We start from the raw sequence: 20494 nt of genomic DNA, 5'->3' as shown, positions 1-20494 counted from the left end.
AAGAATGGGGAGAGGACAGATGGATAAACTGCTAAACCATATCTTTCACAAAAATCCTCTTTTTCACTACGATAATGTTGTGAGGCTGTTTTTTTTTCCGGAGGACTTTAATAAATTCTAGGAATTTATACCATGGCGAGAATTCTTTCATTCTAATTTGAAAAAATAAGTTAATTACTATTGTTACTAAGGACTGTAATTACAAAGAGCAACATTATAAAATATGTAGTGGGTTTTTCTGAAAAACAATGCTAGAGATTGAAGTTTTTAAGGTTTGGTTTACGATTGCAGTCTCAATTTCTGCCAAACAAATTCTTCCTACGTCATAGTAGCATGGCTAACCCAGAATCTGATGCAGAGGCCTTTGTTTTTAAACCCAGGGTGGGTGTTTAAAATTTTAGAAAGAGTAAACTGACAATTGAACATACGGACATTTGTTTCAAGTGATGCAAAGGTGCTCCCCTTTTAAAAGCCCATGGAATAGATCTCTCAGATTGGGTTCAAATACTGTATTTTTCAGATGTTGCTATTTTTGATTATGATATTATATATTGGTGTTATTATGTAATGGTTTGGTATATGTATCTTTTATATTTTAGCATTGTATTCACTTTTTGGCTGCAGTAGAAGAAGGGAGTATTTTATAATTGTGTCTGTGTTAAAGAGAGTTGGCAGTATCTTTATTGTTTGTTTGTTTGTTTGTTTGTTTGTGTCACTTTTTAAATTTTTCCTGTTGTCTCCCTTCCCTTTTTTCTGCTTTTGTGTAATTTTGGTTTTTTTTAAAAAACTTTCTAGTTTCTGAAGTGTAACAAAATTTAAATGTTGCTTACTCTTTTTAGATTGTTTATTATATATCATCCTAGAGAAAATTAAGGATAATAATGATGTGTAATGTAAAATAAAATAGGTGGTAAGCTGAAAATGGAAATAATAGGGGATAAAGAACTGAAAATTTATGTGTGGATGAAATGACATTGATATTGAATTAATGAATTGAAATATGAAATGGAAACGGATTATGATATGAGATGATATTATATAAGATTGATGGAAATGAAAGCATGACTATGTACAAGTGTTATAATCCGGAATCACATTGCTCACGTGAAGAGATGTATAAAAATAAAAAACTTTTTGGAAAAAAAAATTAAATGTTGCTATTTTTGACAGAACTGTATTTGCTTGAAAGAAATGGATAAATATGGGTGCAGCATATTTAACTTATTTTATTGCTCAGGAAAAAAAATATGTTTGTTACTTTCTCACACTAAAAAGGATAACAAGTAAAGACGATAGATACTATAAGATCTCTTTTATAGACTACTAGATATTGAAGGTTTTGATCAATTGGCAGGAAGGTTTGCAGTTATTCAGAATTTTAGGTTTGATAACAAAATATGTGTTATATTTCTCTCCAGTTTTTTCTTCACACCTCCCAAAATACAGTATTAGCAAGTTCCAAAATTATTAAAACTTGGTTTGTGGCTTTTCATAATGAAGCAAAGGTGTACCTCAAGTTGTCAAGTTTGGAGGGGCTGAGAAGCTTAAAATGGAGATAATGTTTATATGGAGTCCTTGATGCTCTCTGAACTTGGTTGTTTGCTTGCAGACATTCCATTACTCAATTTACGTTGAGTATTGGAGTATATTACTGAGTATATTACTCAGGTAATCATCATTGCACAATATCCATGAAGTGGACAGTGGTTGTATATAGCAGGGTTGTCAAACTCAATTTCATTGTGGGCCGCATCAGGGTTGTTTGACCTTGGGAGGGGGGAAATGGGCATGGCCACTCGATGCCCTGCAGCCCTCTGCCAATGAAAATGGAGCCCGGGAAAATGGAGCCCACGAGCGGCCCTCCCAAACTCTGTTTTCATGGCAGAGGCACTGCGGGCCAGTCCTTCGCTGTTTCCAGGGCAGTCCCGCAGGCCAGTTCTCCGTAGAACTGCTGCGAGCATCCAGAGAGTGGGAGGTGCTTCAGTCCTTCCTTCTCACAGGCTGAGTTATAATTGAAGAACGCTCCTCCTTCCTCCACGTGGCTCCTCCATGCGTTCTCCCAGTTTTCACTCAGCCTTCGAGAAAGCAGGCAGCGATCTCTTGTTCCTTGGCCGTTTTTCAGAGTTTTTGCTTCTAAGTGTTCAGGTTTGCCTTTATTCCTTTCCTCCTTGTCCCTGCGTTGATAGTGTGCTCTTAAATTTAATTGGTGAGGCGTTTTTTTTGCCTGTAGGAAGGGGTTTAGGGCTCGGAGCTTTATTTCGCCCCCCACCCCTCTTCTCTTTCTCTGCATTTCCGAGCGTGCCTTTATCCAGCCGCTTGTCTCCGTGCCTTGATTTATTGCACTATTATCATTCCCCCTAGAACGCTTTAGAGGAAGCAACGCTTCCTCTCCCAGCCCTGGCTTTTCGTTGTTCCTGATTGCCTGGTAGCGAATAGGGCTGGTGCGCCTCTGATTGCCTCGCGTCGTGCCGGGCGGCCATTTTGGAACCGCCTCGTGGCCGGCGCCATTTTGTTTTATTTTAAATAATATTTTTCCTGGCTGTGTGTAATTTTTGTTTTTGGATTTAAGCTGTGTGGATTGAGGCCCTAAGCGGGACCGTCAGGCTGCGTGGAGCCCCTTTTTATTGGAGGACACTGTGGTTCCGGCCCTGCTGTCTTTCCTTTAGAGGTTTTTTTCTTGTTGGCTTTTTCTGTCTGTATCAATCAGCTTGGTCAGAGCGCGGCACGTACTTCCCATTGTGTTGGGAGGCTGCCTAAAGAGGCCTACCTATTATACTTATTTTGCTTCCCTTATTTTTTGGCCTCTGCGTTCATTGGCTCATTTGGATTTGTATTTAATAATTTTTATTATTATTTTCTCCTTGTGCCTATTTGGCCCTGTCCTTGGGCCCGCCCTTAAAAAAAAAAAAAAAAAAAAAAAGGAGAAAAGAAATTATTATTATTAGTTATTTTATAATATATTCCAGCAAGCTTTTGTGTAGATATTTTTGGATAGTTTTCTCCTTGTGTTTTTTAGTACTTGGTGTTTTAAAAAACAAATTCAAATAAATAAATAAATAAATAAATAAAATAAAATAAAAAAATAAAAAATAAAAAAATAATAAAAAAAATTTTATTCAAAGGGGACGTGATCTGATTTGGGAAAACCGGTTTGCGTTTGTAAGCCGAACTCCTAGGCGTGCCAACCGCCATATTTGTTGTAAGGTTTTTTTCCTTGATACCATGGCAGAGAACAATCCAACTGGCTCTTCCCTGAAGGCCAAGTCGAAGACGCACTATCTTCGTAAGAGGACAAGGACTCCTCCAGTGCTTCTCAAGGGCGCCTTAAGGCGTCACAAAGCTCTGGAAAAGGAGTTCAGTAAGCGATCTAAAGAACTGCACACTATAACTACCCCACCTTCTACCTCTGCCCATCCCCCTCCCCTGCCGTCGTTCTTCCCCCTCCAGGTGCAGTACATCCACCCGGAGCCGCCAGCCATCCCGTACTCCAGAGGCGACCTTCACGCCAACCGCTGCAGGTCTTCGCCTGAGGAGCCGCGTCAACCATCATCCCTGATAGTATCAGGGAATGGATGCAATTTGCTATCCGTCAGGGTATAGCTGATGGAATGCAGCAGCTATCCAGACCTGGTTCTCGAGGAGGACTTCCGGCGTTGAATCTTTATCTGGTCGATCTCTCCGGGCAGGCACCCCAGCAGGGTCAGGTACCTTCTCATACGGATGCCCCATCCCCAGGAGGGAGGAGCCTCAGGAGGTCTCGCAGGAACAGGAGGAAATGGGCTTTGAGCCCTTCGGGGAGGAGGAAGGCTCTGAGAGGGGTCCTGCAGTATTCTGATTTCCTTCTCGGGGGACCCTATGGAGGGGAAATGTCAGAGGGCGAGGCATTTCTCCCGAACAACCGACGGTTGTGGGCCTCTTTAAACCCCAGTTATTTAAGTCCTTATTATTTAAGGCTAAGAATAGCTCAGGCCTGGCCTCTCAATCTCCTTCTGATCCACCGCCATCGACTTCGGAGGATCCAGATGACCTCATGTTCAGGCAACCGATTGTGGAAGCAGAAGTTATTCCGGCCCCCCAATCTTCTCAGACTTGGTTGCGAGGCAGTTGGCCTCGGTGGGTCCTACACCCGCCCCTCTAGTCAGGATAAGAGGATGTTTAATCTGGACCCAGCATTCTCTTCTATGTTAGACACCCCGGAGGTAGGCGATCCAATTGTGAGGCTGACCTCCTCTTCCAACCCTACGGATGCGTTGGAGGCGCTGAAGCCAGAGGACAAGCGGGCGGAGATGGCTCTTCGGCGAGCTCACCAGTCCGATGCCTGGGCCATCAGGTCGGCCACGGCCGCCTCCTTTTCACCCGTTCCTCCATCAAGTGGCTCAGGCAGCTCAAGCAGCATATCCCCCGACTAATACCAGGGCCCATCAGGATATTGCAAAAATCACAGCAGCGGCGGAGTTCGCGGCTGATGCCACCTTTCATTCGGTTAAGTTCGCTTCACGGGCCATCTCCTCCCATGTTACAGCTAGGAGATTACTTTGGCTTCGGCATTGGCAGGCCGATGTTAAAAATAAATCCGTTGGCTTCAGCCCCCTTGGCAGAAGGGAAGCTGTTCGGGCCTGCCCTTGAACCCTTGCTTTTGGAAACTTCAAGTAAGAAGAAGTTTCTTCCTTCGCTTTTTCGCGAGCAGGAGTCTAGAGGGTCCCAGCCCTTTCGGAGGGGCTCCTTTCGCCCCCCATACCAGTCGTCATTCTCCCCTAGATTCCAGGGTTCCCCGTCGTTTCGGTCATCCTACCACGACCGTAGTGATACAGGAGACAGGAGCCGAAGAGGAGGCAGCTTTAGGAGATCCTTTAGAGGCTCCGGTCACAGGGCCTCCCGCCGGCCCAGATAGGGCCTCAGACCTTCTCCCCATAGGCGGTCGTCTCAGGCATTTGCAGACCTCTGGGAGAGGTCCACTTCGGATGCCTGGGTGAGGAGTTCCGTGCGTTTTGGACTCGTTCTACAATTCCTCTCCCCCCTGAACATTTCAGGATTTCACCTGTCTCTAGGGATCCTACAAAGCGGGCTCTTATGGATTCCGCCATTAAACATCTGGCTGACATTAGGGCCATCCAACCTGTCCCATCCTCTCAACGGGAAGAGGTTTTTATTCTCTCTTGTTCTTGGTGCCTAAACATTCAGGGGTTGGAGACCTATTTTAGATCTCAAGCGACTTAATCGCTTTGTCAGGCGCCAAAGTTCAAGATGCAGACTCTACAGTCTATTTTACAGGGTATCAGGGAAGGGGACTGGCTCACGTCAGTTGACCTGTCGGAGGCATACCTCCATATTCCCATTCATCCTCATACTCAAAGTATTTGAGATTCTGTTATAATAACCAACATTTCCAGTATGTGGCCCTCCCTTTCGGCCTTGTTTCAGCCCCGAGGTCTTTCACGAAGGTGCTGGCAGCTCTGGCGGCCCATCTTAGACAGGTTCCCATCCGCATCCATTGTTACCTCGGCGATATCATTATCGTATCCCCTTCCCGACAGCAGGCGAGAGGGATACTAGTGTTACCCTTTCAGTGCTACAAGATCACGGGTTTTTAGTGAATTGGGAGAAGAGCCAACTTAGCCCTTCCACCCGCATAGCTCACCTAGGAGCTGTAATTGACTCTGTTAAGGGTAAGGTCTTCCTCTCCCAGGAGAGGCTTCATAGTATTCATACTGCTATCCGGACTATCAGGCGAACTGGTAAAGCGTCCTTGCTCAGTTTATCCAAGCTTCTGGGAAACTTGTTTCCTGCATTTCTATTATCCCATGGGCTCGTTGCATTCCAGATCCTTGCAGTGGTTCCTTCTGCCGTACTCAGCGCTCGGGAAGGAGCACATCAAGTCGAGTGGTAAGGATACCTCCAAGGGTTCTCTCATCCCTTCTTTGGTGGACTCGACCTTCTACCAACAGAGGTCATCTATTCAAGGAGCCCCAAAGGGTCACTCTTACGACAGACGCAAAGCCTTTCCGGATGGGGGCCCATCTGCAGTCTCTGTCAGCCCAGGGAGTTTGGTCTCCTTCGGAACGAGCGACACAACATCAACTGGTTGGAGCTTCATGCGGTATACCTAGCCCTGCGAGCTTTCGCTCCTCAGGTGAGAAGGCACCACATTCTGGTCACTTACGGACAACACCACCACCAAAGCCCATATCAACCGTCAGGGAGGCACCCACTCCATCATCCTCATGAGAGAAGCCGAGCGACTATGTCGATGGGCAGAGCGCATCTTTCCTCCATCAGGGCAGAGCACATTTCCGGGGTCTCCAACGTCCAGGCAGACTGGCTGAGCAGGGCCATGTTGGACCCAGCAGAGTGGCGCCTGCATCCGCGGTTGTTCAGGGAAGCAGCAGACAGGTTGGGTCTCCTCTGGTAGACCTCTTTGCCTCGCCGCTCAACACGCAGACACCAAGGTTCTTCTCTCGGTTCCCTTCCCACGGGGCAGAGAACCACGACGCCCTGCGTTGCCCGTGGCCTCCCGGCCTCCTGTACGCCTTCCTCCGCTTCCGCTGATCCCCAGGGTAATTCGGAAGTTGCTGTTCGAGAGGCGGAGATCCTACTAGTGGCCCCATATTGGCCCAGGAGGCCGTGGTTTGCGGATCTTCACGGTCTATCGGTGGTTCCGCCGTGGAGGATCCCGCTGGACCAGATCTCCCTGTCACAGGGACCTCTGCTTCATCCAGAACCACAGTGGCTGCAGCTAGCCGTCTGGAGGTTGAGCGGAAACGATGATTGAAGAAGGCTTGTCTACCCAGGTCATAGATACCATTCTGGCTGCCAGGAGGCCTTCCACTACTCGAATTTATGATTCAACTTGGAACAGCTTCTGTAAGTGGTGCCGAAAATCCTCTGTCAATCCTCGCTCTCCTTCTATAGCACAAATTCTAGCCTTTTTACAGGATGGCCTAAATGAAGGTCTCTCTCCAACACGTTGAGAAGACAGGTGCGCCCTCTCAACGGTGGTGACGGCTCCTTCAGCTCTCTTTCCCACCACCCTCGCATTAAGGCCTTTTTAAAAGGGGCTTCTAATTTGCGCCCGCCCGGTAGTGCATAGATATCCAACATGGGACCTTAACAAAGTTCTCCTGGCCTTGACTAGGCCTCCTTTGAACCTCTCAGGAGGTACCACTCCAGTTTCTCACCTTTAAGGTGGTCTTTCTTGTAGCGATCACCTCAGCTAGAAGGATATCTGAAATTGCAGCTCTATCCGTGAGGAAGGACTTGTGCATTTTTCATTCTGATCGAGTGGTCTTGAGACCAGACCCCTCCTTTTACCAAAAATCAATTCTGCTTTTCACAGGGCGCAGGAGTTGGTCCTACCTAATTTTTGTCCAAAGCCTCTGCATGATAGGGAGAGGCAATGGCACACCCTCGATGTTGAAGGGCGTTGCGTATTTACATATGTCGCACGCAATCCATCAGGAGATCGGAGTCCCTGTTTTTGTCATTTCAGCCTAAAACGCTGGGTCAAAGGTACCACCATCCACGGTAGGCCGGTGGATTAGGCGACCATTTCCAAGGCCTATTCAGTTCAAGCTCTTCCAATCCCCAGTGGGATAACGGCTCATTCCACCAGGAGCGCAGCTACATCAGTAGCTTGGGCTACTCAAGCCTCGCTTCTTGACATTTGCCGGGCGGCCACTTGGGCCTCTCCGTCACCTTTCATCGCCACTATAAGATTGACACTTTCGCCCGGCTGAGCGTCCTTTGGCAGGCGAGTCCTACAGCAAGTGGTTGGGGATCCTAAGGAGATTCCGATCCAGACGGAGTCCCGCCCGTAGGACAAACATGCTTTGGTATGTCCCACTCTCTGGATGCTCGCAGCAGTTCTACGGAGAATGGGCGTTGGTTCTTACCTGATCGCCTCTTCTCGTGGAACTGCGTAGAGCATCCAGCCCCACCCTTCTTGGTCCGTCTGGTAGGGAATTCTGTTTTCGGCCAATGATGCGTTATTGTATATACTTGAGTTGTTTACTAGTTCAGTTAGAGGATTATGGTTGTCCTCTCGTCTTCGTGAAACTGGGAGAACGCATGGAGGAGCCACGTGGAGGAAGGAGGAGCGTTCTTCAATTATAACTCAGCCTGTGAGAAGGAAGGACTGAAGCACCTCCCACTCTCTGGATGCTCTACGCAGTTCCACGAGAAGAGGCGTATCAGGTAAGAACCAACGCCCAATCTAAGCACCCCGCTCTGGCTCTCAGGCCTTGAGTTTGACACCCTTGGTATTACAGCATACACTGATGTGTTACCATCCCTGACTTTATTTCTTATCTAAGCTACTGACATGGCCTATGTTGTTATTTGGCATTTGAATTTATGTTGGTTTATTTTAATGTGGGTTAAAAGTTCATTGTTCCTTTCATTTATCTTGGTTAAGATTGTAATTTTCCCCCCTGACATACAGGTAGTCCTCCAATTATGACTGTAATGGAGCCGGCCTCTTTCAGTCATAATTTGTGTGGCAGTTGTCAATCGGGTAACCCATGTGATTGACTCAATTTGTTAAGGGAACCAATTGATGCTTTTTGAGGTGGTTTTGCCAAAAACCAGAAGCAAATCTCGGCAAAATAGTGGTAAAATATGGTCATGTGACTGCAGGACACTGCAAACAGATTTAAATGTGATCCAGCCCCAAGTATCAGTGTGGTCATGTGACTATGAGGGGGGGGGGCAGCTGTCATCACTTTGAATCTGGGTTATAAGTAGATTTAGAGAAGTCTGTCATAACTTTGAATGGTTGCTAAGCGACTGGTTTTTAAGCCAAGAACTACCTCTAGATACCATTGCTATGGAATTTCGTACATCACTTCCCTAGCACATTGGGACATAAGACAAGTTGATTTGTGCTGCTTCTTATGTTTTTTTCTGGATGAATAAAATTATATGCTACATGTCAGGTATTCCTAGATCAAATTAGCAATGTCAGTAGCTTATTTTTATATACATAAATAAAAATACATGTGGATGTTCATTGCATGTAATTGAGAAATAACTTTATGAGGAAGTTTACTTTAAGGAGGTGCTTTAACAACATGTTTACCTTTTATCTTGATGCATTTAAAATTAACATTAAGATTGCATTTATTCCTTTAAAAATAAACTTTTGAAAACTGTTGGTAGAAGATGATGGGACTGTCTTACATTTAGAGTTTAGAGAAATATGCCATATTTCTCAGTCTACAATAGAATATAATTCGTTATTGGCCAAGTGTGATTGGACAAACAAGGCATTTGTCTTGGTGCAAATGCTTTCAGAAACGTCTCTGCGTCTTATAGAGTGAATGTTGCTGAAGGCCCGCCCACCCGCCGGCCTCCACCCTTCGGCCTCTGCCTCCCAGCAATTTGCCTCCTTGCAGCAAACAGCAAACAACCTGGTCAGCTTCAGCACAGCCTGTTTTAGCGTGAGCAGCTGACTGGCGATTGGATCGGCCTCCTGGAATACCGCCCATCAGCTGTTCCAGGCTGCGGGGCTCACCACCACCCATCGCTGCCGTGTATAGCCGCCTCCGCATGCCCCATTTTTGGCCTCCGTGCGTCCATTTTCAGCCTCCGCGCGCTCCATTTTCAGCCTCCTCCAGGCAGCCAATAGGCCTGGAACGGGGTGAAAATGGGATGTGTGGAGGCTGAAAATGGGACACGCGGAGGCGGCAATAGGCAATAGCGGTGATGGGTGGTGCCGTCAATCCCCACAACCTGGAACAACTTATGCGCGTTATTCTGGGAGGCCGATCCAAACGCCAATCAGCTGCTCGTGCTAGATCAGACTGTGCTGAAACTGACCAGGTTGGGTGCTGTTTGCTTGAAGGAGGCAAATTGTTGGGAGGCAGAGGCAGATTTTTTTCCCCTTGTTTTCCTCCTGTAAAGCTAATGTGCATCTTATAGTCTGGGGCATCTTATAGTCTGAAAAATACAGTAACTAAGATTGTATTCAGTGTTGATTTTCCTGAAAAGGAAGGAGAAGATGCTCCCACTCTTATTTGGAACAGTCTTGTAATTATTTTTGGGTGGATGATGAAACATAATGTTGAAATTAATTTTTTTAAAAACCCATCCTGTCATAAAACTTTTATTAAATCAGTATTTGTATTGTCAAGGATGCAGTTGAACACAAAGAATCCATTGAATAGACTTCAGATCTAAACATCTATAGTTTTTTTAGGATTGTAGTTTTTTCTCTCTTGAAGTTGATGATTCCTTAGATCAGTGTTTCTCAACCTTGGTTAGATGTGTGGACTTCAACTCTCAATTTTTTAGACATAATGGAAGTCAACTCCCAGAATTCCATAGTTAGCCATGCTGGTTCGGGAATTCTGGGAGTTGAAGTCCACACATCTTAAAGTTGCCAAGATTGAGAAAGACCGTGCTTCATGTTCATTTTGGTTATTAGCAGATGGTAATTTTTTAAAAAAATCATTTGTCCAGTCTTAATATTTTTAAAAAATCCTTAGCCTGAACAAGCTGGTCATATTCCTGCAATCTGAACATTGCAGATTGGCCTCATGTGTATTTTTAAGTGGCTGACAAATATGTATCTTAAGGTAGGTGGAAGAATGTTGCTCATGTTGGACTTCAAAAATAGAAGAACAAAAGAAACAGACTTTTGAAGTATCCCATATTTCAACCTTTTTCCTCCCACATCTTGCAGCATTAATCCATAAGATAAAATTCTTTTACCTCTGACTAATTACGTTATCAGCGAAGGCAGCATTTTTAAAATGAATCCTTACAGGAAATCTGTTTTTGCTATACCTTTCAGGCAGGGATTTTTATTATGATTTTGCATGTATATGAAATTTATGTTGTGCAACAGTTTTTACACAACGTAGGTTGCATATTTTTGCAAACTGTCAAAACAGAAAATTGAGAGCACGTCTAGTGCAGTGGTGAAGGTGCTGGCCTGGAAACTCTGAGTTCTAGTCCCATTTTAGGCATGAAAGCCAGCAAACAGGGCAGTTTTTCTTTTTCAAAACCCAGTGGTTACAGCTCTCTCTCACTTCGTTGTGATGCTGTTTAACTTGTTCTTTCCATGTTTTTGCATTTTTATCTGTTGTAGTTTTTTCCTCCAAGCTTATTGCTACTCATAGATATAAACGAACATAAGTCATTTCTAGTGATTCCCATCTGCTAACAGATGAGAATCTGTCAAAAGAATGTTTTCTCTACCCATGTATCATCCAGATGTATCTCAAGTAGTTGGGGGCCCTTTTGGCCAAACTGGAACATTGGGGAAAGGACCTGTCTCTTTGTGTGTACACGTGTGTGTGTGTGTGTGTGTGCGCGCGCGCGCGCATTCACACACTAGCAGGCAGAAAAACAATGAGCATGTCCCCCTAGGTGAGCAGAAATCTACCCATCTAATATTAGTATGAAAATAGCAGATGAAATTGTTCTTGAGTGTGAGTAATGTTTTAGGTATTACTGTATGCAAGAATGAGGGGTTCTTAAACAGCATCATGATGGATACAAAACATTGTTGACAATTCTCCAAGTTCATAAACGGTCTAGAAAGAGATGTGGCGGCGCAGTTTAGAGGTCAACCAAGTAGAGAGTATGAATGTAAGAACTAGGGGCAACAGGATAGCAGCGTTCCAATATTTGAGGGGCTGCCACAAAGGTCTACTTCCCAAAGCACCAGAAGGCAAAAAAAAAAAAAAAGAAGCAATGGATGGAAGCTAATCAAGAAGAGAAGCAACCTAGAACTAAGGAGAAATTTCCTCACAGTGAGAACAACTAACCGGTGGAATGGGTTGCCTTCAGAGGTTGTGAATGCTCCATCACTGGAAGTTTTTAAGAAAAAACTGGACAGCTGTTTGTTTGAAATTACAGGGTCTGCTGCTTGAGCAAGGAGTTGGATTAGAAAACCTCCAAGGTCCCTTCTAATTGTGTTATTCTATTATGTCTGGCCAAAATATCTTCATTTTGTGCCAAATCATTGGTTTATGTGATCTACAAAAAGCTTTTCTATGTTTGGGAAAATTCTAATTACTGTAGTGTCTTCTATGGTTGCTAGTGATCAAGGAAAGGGTGGGATTGTTGGAAAATTAGGAAAGTCGCTTCAGGTTTTCAAATACCTCTGAGAGTGATTATATCCTTAATTTAACATTTTTTAGAATTATACCACTCACTAGTTTCCTTTTGTTCTATTAAGCCATGCTTTGGGATTTAAGTATTTATCCCTTATAATCAATTTAAATGAAGGTCTGTTGGAAGCAGGGAATATAGATTTTATTTCCAGTTTGCATTTTTAGTACTTCTAGAAAGCTACTAGGATTGCATTCTGTGCACACATTTAACTGAGGTTAAGCAACATATTGCCCCACGATACTGTCTTATCTTTATTTACCTATGTAGTATGGCTGTATTACTATAATCCTTCTTATATGTTCCACTCCCATTTCTTATTGTATCATTATTATGATTGTTGTCACTTTGTTATTGTGATTATTATTACTTTGTTGTTTTGCACGTACACTGAGAGCTTATGCACCGGAGACAAAGTCCTTGTTTGTCTACTTGGCCAATATTCTGTTCTGCTCTACTCTACTCTACTCTACTCTACTCTACTCTACTCTACTCTACTCTACTCTACTCCAGTGGCCCCCAACCTTTTTTGTGCCACAGCCCGGTACAAAATGATCCACGGCCCGGTACTGGCATCAGCACGCACGACCAAGGCAAGGCGAGCCGAGCGACCGGCCAGCCAGCCATCCCCCGCTTCTCCCCGCCACCTTCAACTCCTCCTTTGTACCTTCTCGCGGTCGATGGGCTTTTCGGGCTCTTTCTTAATCTCCTCCTGAGTAACGCGAGACTTCACCGCCATGGGGACGGCTCTTCGTTCGAAGCCCCCCCCTTCGACGAAACTAAGGCGCGAGGATTCCTTCAGCACCCAAACACCGCTTTCCAACCGACGACTGACAAGCTCACTTGGAAGCACTTTCTCAAGCGCCATTGAAACAAGATGGCGGCACCCAAGCAAAATAGGTGGCCCGGTACAAAATGATCCACGGACCGGTACCGGTCCGGGGCCTGGTGGCTGGGGACCACTGCTCTACTCTGCTCTACTCTACTCTACTCTACTCTACTCCATCCCATCCCATCCCATCCCATCCAATCCCATTCCTTTGGAGTCTCTGTACATAGATTGTGCGATTTGCTGGATTTGAACAAATTATTTTTTGAACTTATGAACTATATAAGTTGCTGATCTTTCTCTTTTCACTCTCTATTACACCATTAAAAAGACCTTAACCCAACCTTAAAATTAATCAAGCTTAGCTAGGTATTTATCTGGTCTGTTTAAACATGTTGTACAAATATAGCCGTTCATATGCTGCATTTTCCCAAAGGTTTAAAGACAATTGCAGTTATTGTTTGAGCCTTATCAGACCTAGTAGATTTGATTCATGATCTTGCTACCACCACAAATGATTTTTTTTTTAAATGATTGTTTTAGGAAGAATGGCTTAGATACGATTATAACAGCACAAATAGTGAAGTAATAAGACAACTCTTGAGATTTGGTATAATCTGTCAGCTATTATCTTTACTCTCAAGTCTTTTTCAGCTTCAGTTATTTTCTTTATACTTCACTTGGAGTTTAAACTGTTGTTGGCATTTACAGTAATAGGAATGACTTTGCAACCAAAGTGTTTCCAGAACAGAACAGTGACACATATGCATGCTTTTGGAGTTGAGTATGTGAATGACATGTATGCATTTTTCCCCTTTGATGCTATGAACTGTAGACCTTACAACTTCTTTATGAATCACAAACAATTTTATAGCATTTTTTATTGCAAATTTACATATTGTGAAAAAGAGTGTTCAGTTTCTGTTTCTTTTTTTCATGAAGCAGATACTGTAGAAATTCCTGTTATTAGTCACTGAATTGTTATACAATATCGTGAATGTGCATAGCTGCAAGTGGTTTGAGTGTAGGTAGTCCTCAACTTACAACAATTCATTTAGTGACCATTTGATATTATGACACTAAAAAATGACTCATGACTTTTTTTTACAACCATTGCAGCTTCCCCATGGTCACATGATCAAAATTCGGACACTTGGCAAAAATATTTATGAACCACTGAATCACTGTGGCACTGTCCTGGGATCTGGTGGTCACAACTGGTTCATATTTATGAACCAGTGAACCATCGTTGCTGTCAGGTTTCCAAGTGATGAAATCCATTTAAAAAGAAAAGAGCAAAGTCCATCTTCCAAAACAAATTCTTTTATTTAGGAAAGCATCAAATTGGCAAAGTCCATGGTAATTCCGGATCTGATACAACCCCAAATTACCCCACAATATTACAAGTTAGAAACAACCCCCCAAAGTCACATTCCCCAATAGAAATAATTCTACATTGTTTGATGTCATAAATCTCCACCTCAAGGGGCCTAAGCACAGACAGCTCGTGTTCCCACGGGAAGAAGAACCACCTAGCCTAAACAACTCTCTCTATTTCCACTCCTCCCCTCTTAGGAATGTGGCAAGTCCGAAACCCTTCCCCCCATGACTGCCACAGAGAAAGTAAGAAAAAGAATATAAACTAAGCCTAACTAAAATGGCTACACATATGTCAATTTCGGGCTTGACAGTTGCATTGTACCAGGATCATGTGATCACTTTTGGGATCTCACAAGCAAAGTTATTGGGGAAGCGAGATTCACTTAACACCAGTGTTACTAATAATAGAATAGAATAACAGAATAATAGAATTGGAAGGCAGCTTGGACGTCTTCTAGTCCAATTCCCTGCTCAAGCAGGAAACCCTATACCATTACAGACAAATGGCTGTCCAGTCTCTTTGTAAAAGCCTTCAGTATTGGAGCCCCCACAACTTCTGGAGACAAGTTATTACACTGTTCTCACTGTCAGGAAATATTCTCCTTAGTTCTTAGTTGTTTCTCTCCTTGATTAGTTTCCATCCATTGCTTCTTGTCCTGCCCTCATTTGCTCTGGAGAATAGCTTGACTCCCTCTTCTTTGTGGCAGCCCCTGAGATATCGGAACCCTGATATCATGCCACCCCTAGTCCTTCTTTTCATTGAAATAGACATACCCAATTCCTGCAACTTAAGAACTGCAGTGATTCACTCTCAAAAACTGTGGCAAGAAAGATCATAAAATGTGGCAAAACTCACTTAACAATGGTCTCACTGAATAACAGAAAAGTTGGGCTCAATTGTGGTTGTAAGTCAAGGACTACCTATACTAGATGGAGCAGGGCAATTGTAAACCAGGGCAATTAAAACTGATACGAACGACCATGTTTCCCTGAAAATAAGACCTTGTCTTATATTTTTTTACCACCAAAAAAAGGCACCAGGTCTTATTTTCAGGGGATGTCATCCACTGACTAATCTCACTTGTGCGTGGCACCCCACCTGTCTCCTTTTCACTGTCAAAGGCCTTCAGGAACTTCTGCGGCCGGCAAGACTTTCCTGAAGGCCTCTGTAGCTGATAACAGAGTTCTGGATTGATCCAGCTTTGCCAGCTACAGAAGAAATGGGCTGGCAAGGCAGGTGTCGGGGTGTGCAAGGCCTGGCTACAACTGTCCAAAGGTAAGTAGTAGGGCATCTCCACACACACCCCATCCCCACCCTAGTTTAATTTTTACCCGTGCACTCTGGAGTGGGCGGGATCTTAATTAGGACTTATTTTGGGGTTAGGGCTTATATTGGGCTCACATGTAAAAATCAAGCTAGGGCTTACTTTCAGGATAGGTCATATTTTTGGGGAAACAGGGAAATTATAGTTAGTCCTAGAATTTCAACGGTAATGGAGCCCTGACCATTATGGGCATAGCTCATGTCGGTTATAAAACACGATGGACCTGATTTTACATCCGTGTGTGTGTGTGTGTGTGTGTGTGTGAGTGAGTGAGTGAGTGTGTGTGGTGGGCCTGCAGCAAATGCCACAATTGTTAAAGTGAATCGGTGATTCGCTAGGAATACAATTTTGCTGAAAACCAGAAGCAAATGCCAGTTTTCAGCAAAACTATTGTAAAATGCAGTCATGTGATTATGGGATGCTGCAAACATCCGTAAATGCAGCTTGGTTGCCAAGCAATGGAAGTGCGGTCATGTGACTATCGGGGTGGGGGGGGACCATTGGAACCTCAAACTTGAGTTGTACATAGCCCCGAAGTAGGCCCGTCAGAAGTTCAAATGCTCACTAAACAACTGGTCGTAATTCAAGGATGAATTGAGTGAATGCAGGAGGAGAGACATGCTACTGCATGGCAGCAAAACATCTGAAGGTGTTTTGTGACATCTTTTCAAGCTAGAGATTTTATTATTTATCTGCTTTCCAAATGAACCCCAGTTCTTAGAACCCTGTGCCTTTTAATAACGTGATGATTTTAAAATCAGATTCTTTCTGGTTGTTTGACTAGTTAATGTAAATAGTGGTACAGAAAATTGGAATGAGTCATGCCCTCGTGTCTTGGTATGTCTTTACTCAATTTCAGGAAACTGTAGAAGAGTTTTAATTCACTTTTCTCCTAATGAATAGGTTGTTAAGATAATTACAATCTGATGAAGAAGACTTTTCTCAACAAATACCTGTAAGATGAACAATTTGCTGCTTAGCTACCTTATGTCATACACTTCGTGTTACATGGATATTTTTTTTCAAACTGTAGCAGCTGGCTTTAAATTCATATGACTTTTAGAAAGTCAGTTTTTGAATTAATTAACTGTGGTGACAGTTTCGGGAAGAAGCCTATGTTCTCTATGATTCAGGAGAAGAAAATGCTTATCATGTAAATATAAAAAGTTATCTAGTTCAGGTTTCCTCGACTTAACAATAGTTTGGTCACTATGTTGGAAGTTATAGCGGTGTTGAAAAAAGTAACTTATGACCATTTTTCACACTTATGACCGTTACAACATCCCCATGGTCATGTAATCAAAATTCAGACACATGGCAACTGACTCATATTTATGACATATTTCTAAAGCACCCGAAGGCCAGACAAGGAATAATGGATAGAAACTGCACAAGGAGAGATTTAACAAATGTCTCATGTAGCCACAGAAATTGTGGGCTCAAATGTGGTTGTAAGTCAAGGACTACCTACCTGTACAGTAATCTTAGAAGTTATGTTGTGATTCAATACTGAAATCACAGGATTTCAAAATCATGCCTCCTTCACTTTTTTACTGAAACCTGACATTAATCTAATTTGTCAACCTGAAAAGTTCTCCCTTAGCATTTTTAATTAAAAGAAAATTAAAGTAACTAGACCATGGAAATATTACTTTGCAAAATATGTTTTGGTAGTTTCATTACAATGTGTATTTTGTCCTAGATTTTCTAGGCAAATTATATACCTCTAAAAAGTAGTTATTAAGCTAGCAAATTACTGAACTTGGTTAACTTATTTTTGTAGTGACTGAGTTTACCATAATAATTGCAGGTACAGCTCAAATGTTTTAACCTGTCAGATAATTAACCAAGGGTCTCTAATTTTACTTAAAGTATTCTTTATCTTGGATAACAAGGTGCCAGAGGCCAAACAGATAGTAACATTTGTGAACTGTTGATCAGAGCTGGATTAGTTTATGTCCATGCAGTGAAAGGCTATCTATTTTATCAGTGCATCTTGCAGAATACCAGATGCTGTATTTCATTTGTAGAACTAATTAAATGAAATAATCTTGCAGAGAAATGAAGCTTATTCTTTAGTATATTGATAATTATTTTGATTTCATGTTCTTTTTACAAAAAATGTAAAGCTCTCTCTTTTAAGCAACTATAAAATGGAATACTTTCCATTTAGAAGGCTTTCTTGCTCACATAATTGTTCACCTAATGAACATGGTATTAAGAATTTAGCACACTTGGAGAAAAAAAATCAAACCTCCATCTTAATTGTCTAAAACGTTCAGCACTACGGGCTTTTATTCAGCCTGTCTTTTAATATTTGGCTTTTATTAACTGAGTACAAAAACAAACTGAAAAGTAAACAATCTGGAAATGTTGAAAAGGAAAAAAAAAACCAGAAGTAACAGAAATGGCATTTATCCGTAGACAGAAATACATAATATAATCATCTACATGCAAGTAACTAAAGGAGAATATTTGTAGCTCAGGGTTGAAATGAGGGATCCGTGGTGCTCTCTGAGCTTGCAGGATGGGGCAAAATTCTCTTAACAACTGTCTTGTTTAGCAACAGAAATTTTAGGCTCCAATGTGGTGATAAGTCGAAGACTACCTGTATACAATTGAGTTCCTTTTCCCTGATTTGACTTTCTTTTCCCTCTGTTTTCTTTTTCCTTCTAGGCTTTAGATCAGGACAGAACTGCACTACAAAAAGTGAAAAAATCTGTAAAAGCAATATATAATTCTGGGCAAGGTAAGCTTTATTTCTCTATATTATTATGTACTGCGTGTTAACAAATAATAAAATATGTTTGAAATAGATTGTTTTGAACTATGAGGATTAGGGAGAATTTCAAAATATAATGGAGTGGGAAAATACAGATTATTACTATAATATTTTCACAAGAGATGAACCGGACTAAGGGAAGTAACTTTAAACTTTTTTAAAAATGTAATTTTTTTTCCAGTTTGCATCCTTCTGTTTGTATTCCTAGGAATTATTTAAAGGTTCAGGACCTTTTAAATGTCTCTCTCGCTATATCTGTCTCTACTAAGCAAGTAGAAGGCAGGTTCATTTAACAATCATGTTACTAACTTAGCAACTGCAATGATTCACTGAACAACCTAAGAAAGATGGTAAAATGGGGAAAATTTCACTTAACAAATTCTCTCTTACCAACAGAAATTTTGGGCTCAATTGTAGTCATAAGCCAAGGACTGTTCTGACCAAGGCTTTTGAGACCGTAATTATGCACACATGCTTATTTTAAAAACAAGTCTTGTTTTATTGCAACGCTGGGAATTATTTTCCTTCCAACCGGTAATGAATCTTAAACAGTCCCTTGAGATAAGCACCCACCTTTCTTTCCTGTGAAGTGCTGCCAATAACAGAAGTGTCCAATGAACTAGAAAAAACAACAACAACCGAAGTACAGAGTTTCAAGAATGAATCTGAACGGAACGAATGACTTTGCTTCCTGAAAAGGTTTCATCATCTTTGCTTGTCCTTTTACCTTATGGGAGGGGCAATCACCTCCCAGCCCTACTCCTGAGTCACCCCTTTTGTTTCAGCTGCTCTTGCCTTCTAGCAGCTCTGCGCACACGTACACTGGGAACAGGCTCCCCTGGGTCCTCTGCCTTGCTACTGCCAGGCTCCGGAGGCAGCACCCCACTCCCAGATGGTCCTGGCCCCATCTCTGCATCAGACACAGGACCCTCGTCCAAGTCCTCTCCAGACACCAGGACCGATCCCCTTTCTTCTCCACTGTCTGATTCCGCTGCTGTCTGCACAGGCCACAACAAGGACTACCTCTGTATAGTTCTTTGTATTATCAATATATTTTAAAAAATACTCCTAAATCTTCAGAATAGTTATGGTGTTCTTTCAGTTTTCTTTATTTCTAAATACATTTTTGGATATATATTTGACATACTGGTTAAAACCAGGAGAATCTGTTGTGGTTAGCCGGCAGCAGGTGCGGACGGCTGAGGAGAGCGAGGACTCAGATGAGGGGCCAGTACCATTAGAGAGTGGACTGCTGCCTTCAGAGATTGTGGGGGCTGGCAGCAGCGATGAGGAGGTTCCCGAGGAGCCTGTGCCAAGTGCGCATGTGCACAGGATTTCTCGCAGGAAAGAGCAGCTACAACAGCACGGGCAACTCGGGAGTAAGGCTGCAAGGTAATGGTCCCTCCTTCAAGAAGATAAAAGGCAGCTGTGCAGCGAACAGTCTTTGTAGGAAGCAAAGACGTTTTGAAACTCAGCCTCGTGGACATTACAGTTTGTATTTGAAGACTCTTGTGTTGTAAACTATTTCTTATCTGTTGTTTTTTGGTAGACTTGCAAAAACTTGGCAAGGCTCTTTCTTGTCAGAGCTAATTAGTTGGAAGCAGCCTTTTATCTGTGAAGAAACAGAATTCATAGATGAAACATTAAAAGGTTGTGCTGCTGCCTTTGTCTTGTGTTTGCTCTTTTGGAAACAGGTTTGGGTCAGAGCAGAACCAATATTTGATGCAAGTGGTGATCTCTAAAAAATATCATGGAAGATGAACTTAGAGAGTGAGAAAGCTTCCTTCTATTTCCACTTGCCAGCCCATATTTATTTAAAATATTTATATGCAATGCTCTTCTTACACAACACAACTCTGAGTGGCTCATAACAACAGTCAAAAGGTAATAAAACCCAAAGAAATAAAACCGTTTCAAACAACCATAGGCGCCATAACATTCCTCAACAGCTATATCAATCATCATCCAGGTAGTAGTAGCTGAATGATTTGATATACATGCACTAATAAATCTTACTGGCAAATATTAACAGTTTTCCTAGAATAACATCTGCTTTTAGCACTA

The 20494-nt window shown here is 42.6% G+C and overlaps 1 protein-coding gene across 4 annotated transcripts in view; it reads left to right on the top strand.

Annotated features, from left to right (window-relative positions):
- Positions 1-20494, top strand: part of ASAP1 (ArfGAP with SH3 domain, ankyrin repeat and PH domain 1) — a 189093-nt gene that overhangs the window by 85452 nt on the left and 83147 nt on the right. For all 4 annotated transcript variants that reach the window (XM_087962198.1, XM_087962197.1, XM_087962199.1 and 1 more), the window contains one exon: positions 18325-18397. In XM_087962198.1, the coding sequence (XP_087818324.1) occupies positions 18325-18397 (73 nt within the window). The remainder of the gene's footprint in view (positions 1-18324; positions 18398-20494) is intronic.

Source organism: Notechis scutatus, chromosome 3, assembly GCF_049901735.1.
Source record: "Notechis scutatus isolate UNSWTSFEM ecotype Mainland chromosome 3, rNotScu1.2, whole genome shotgun sequence".
NCBI lineage: Eukaryota > Metazoa > Chordata > Lepidosauria > Squamata > Elapidae > Notechis > Notechis scutatus.
Note: the sequence above shows the minus strand (reverse complement) of the source record. Positions and strands in the feature narration are given on the sequence as shown.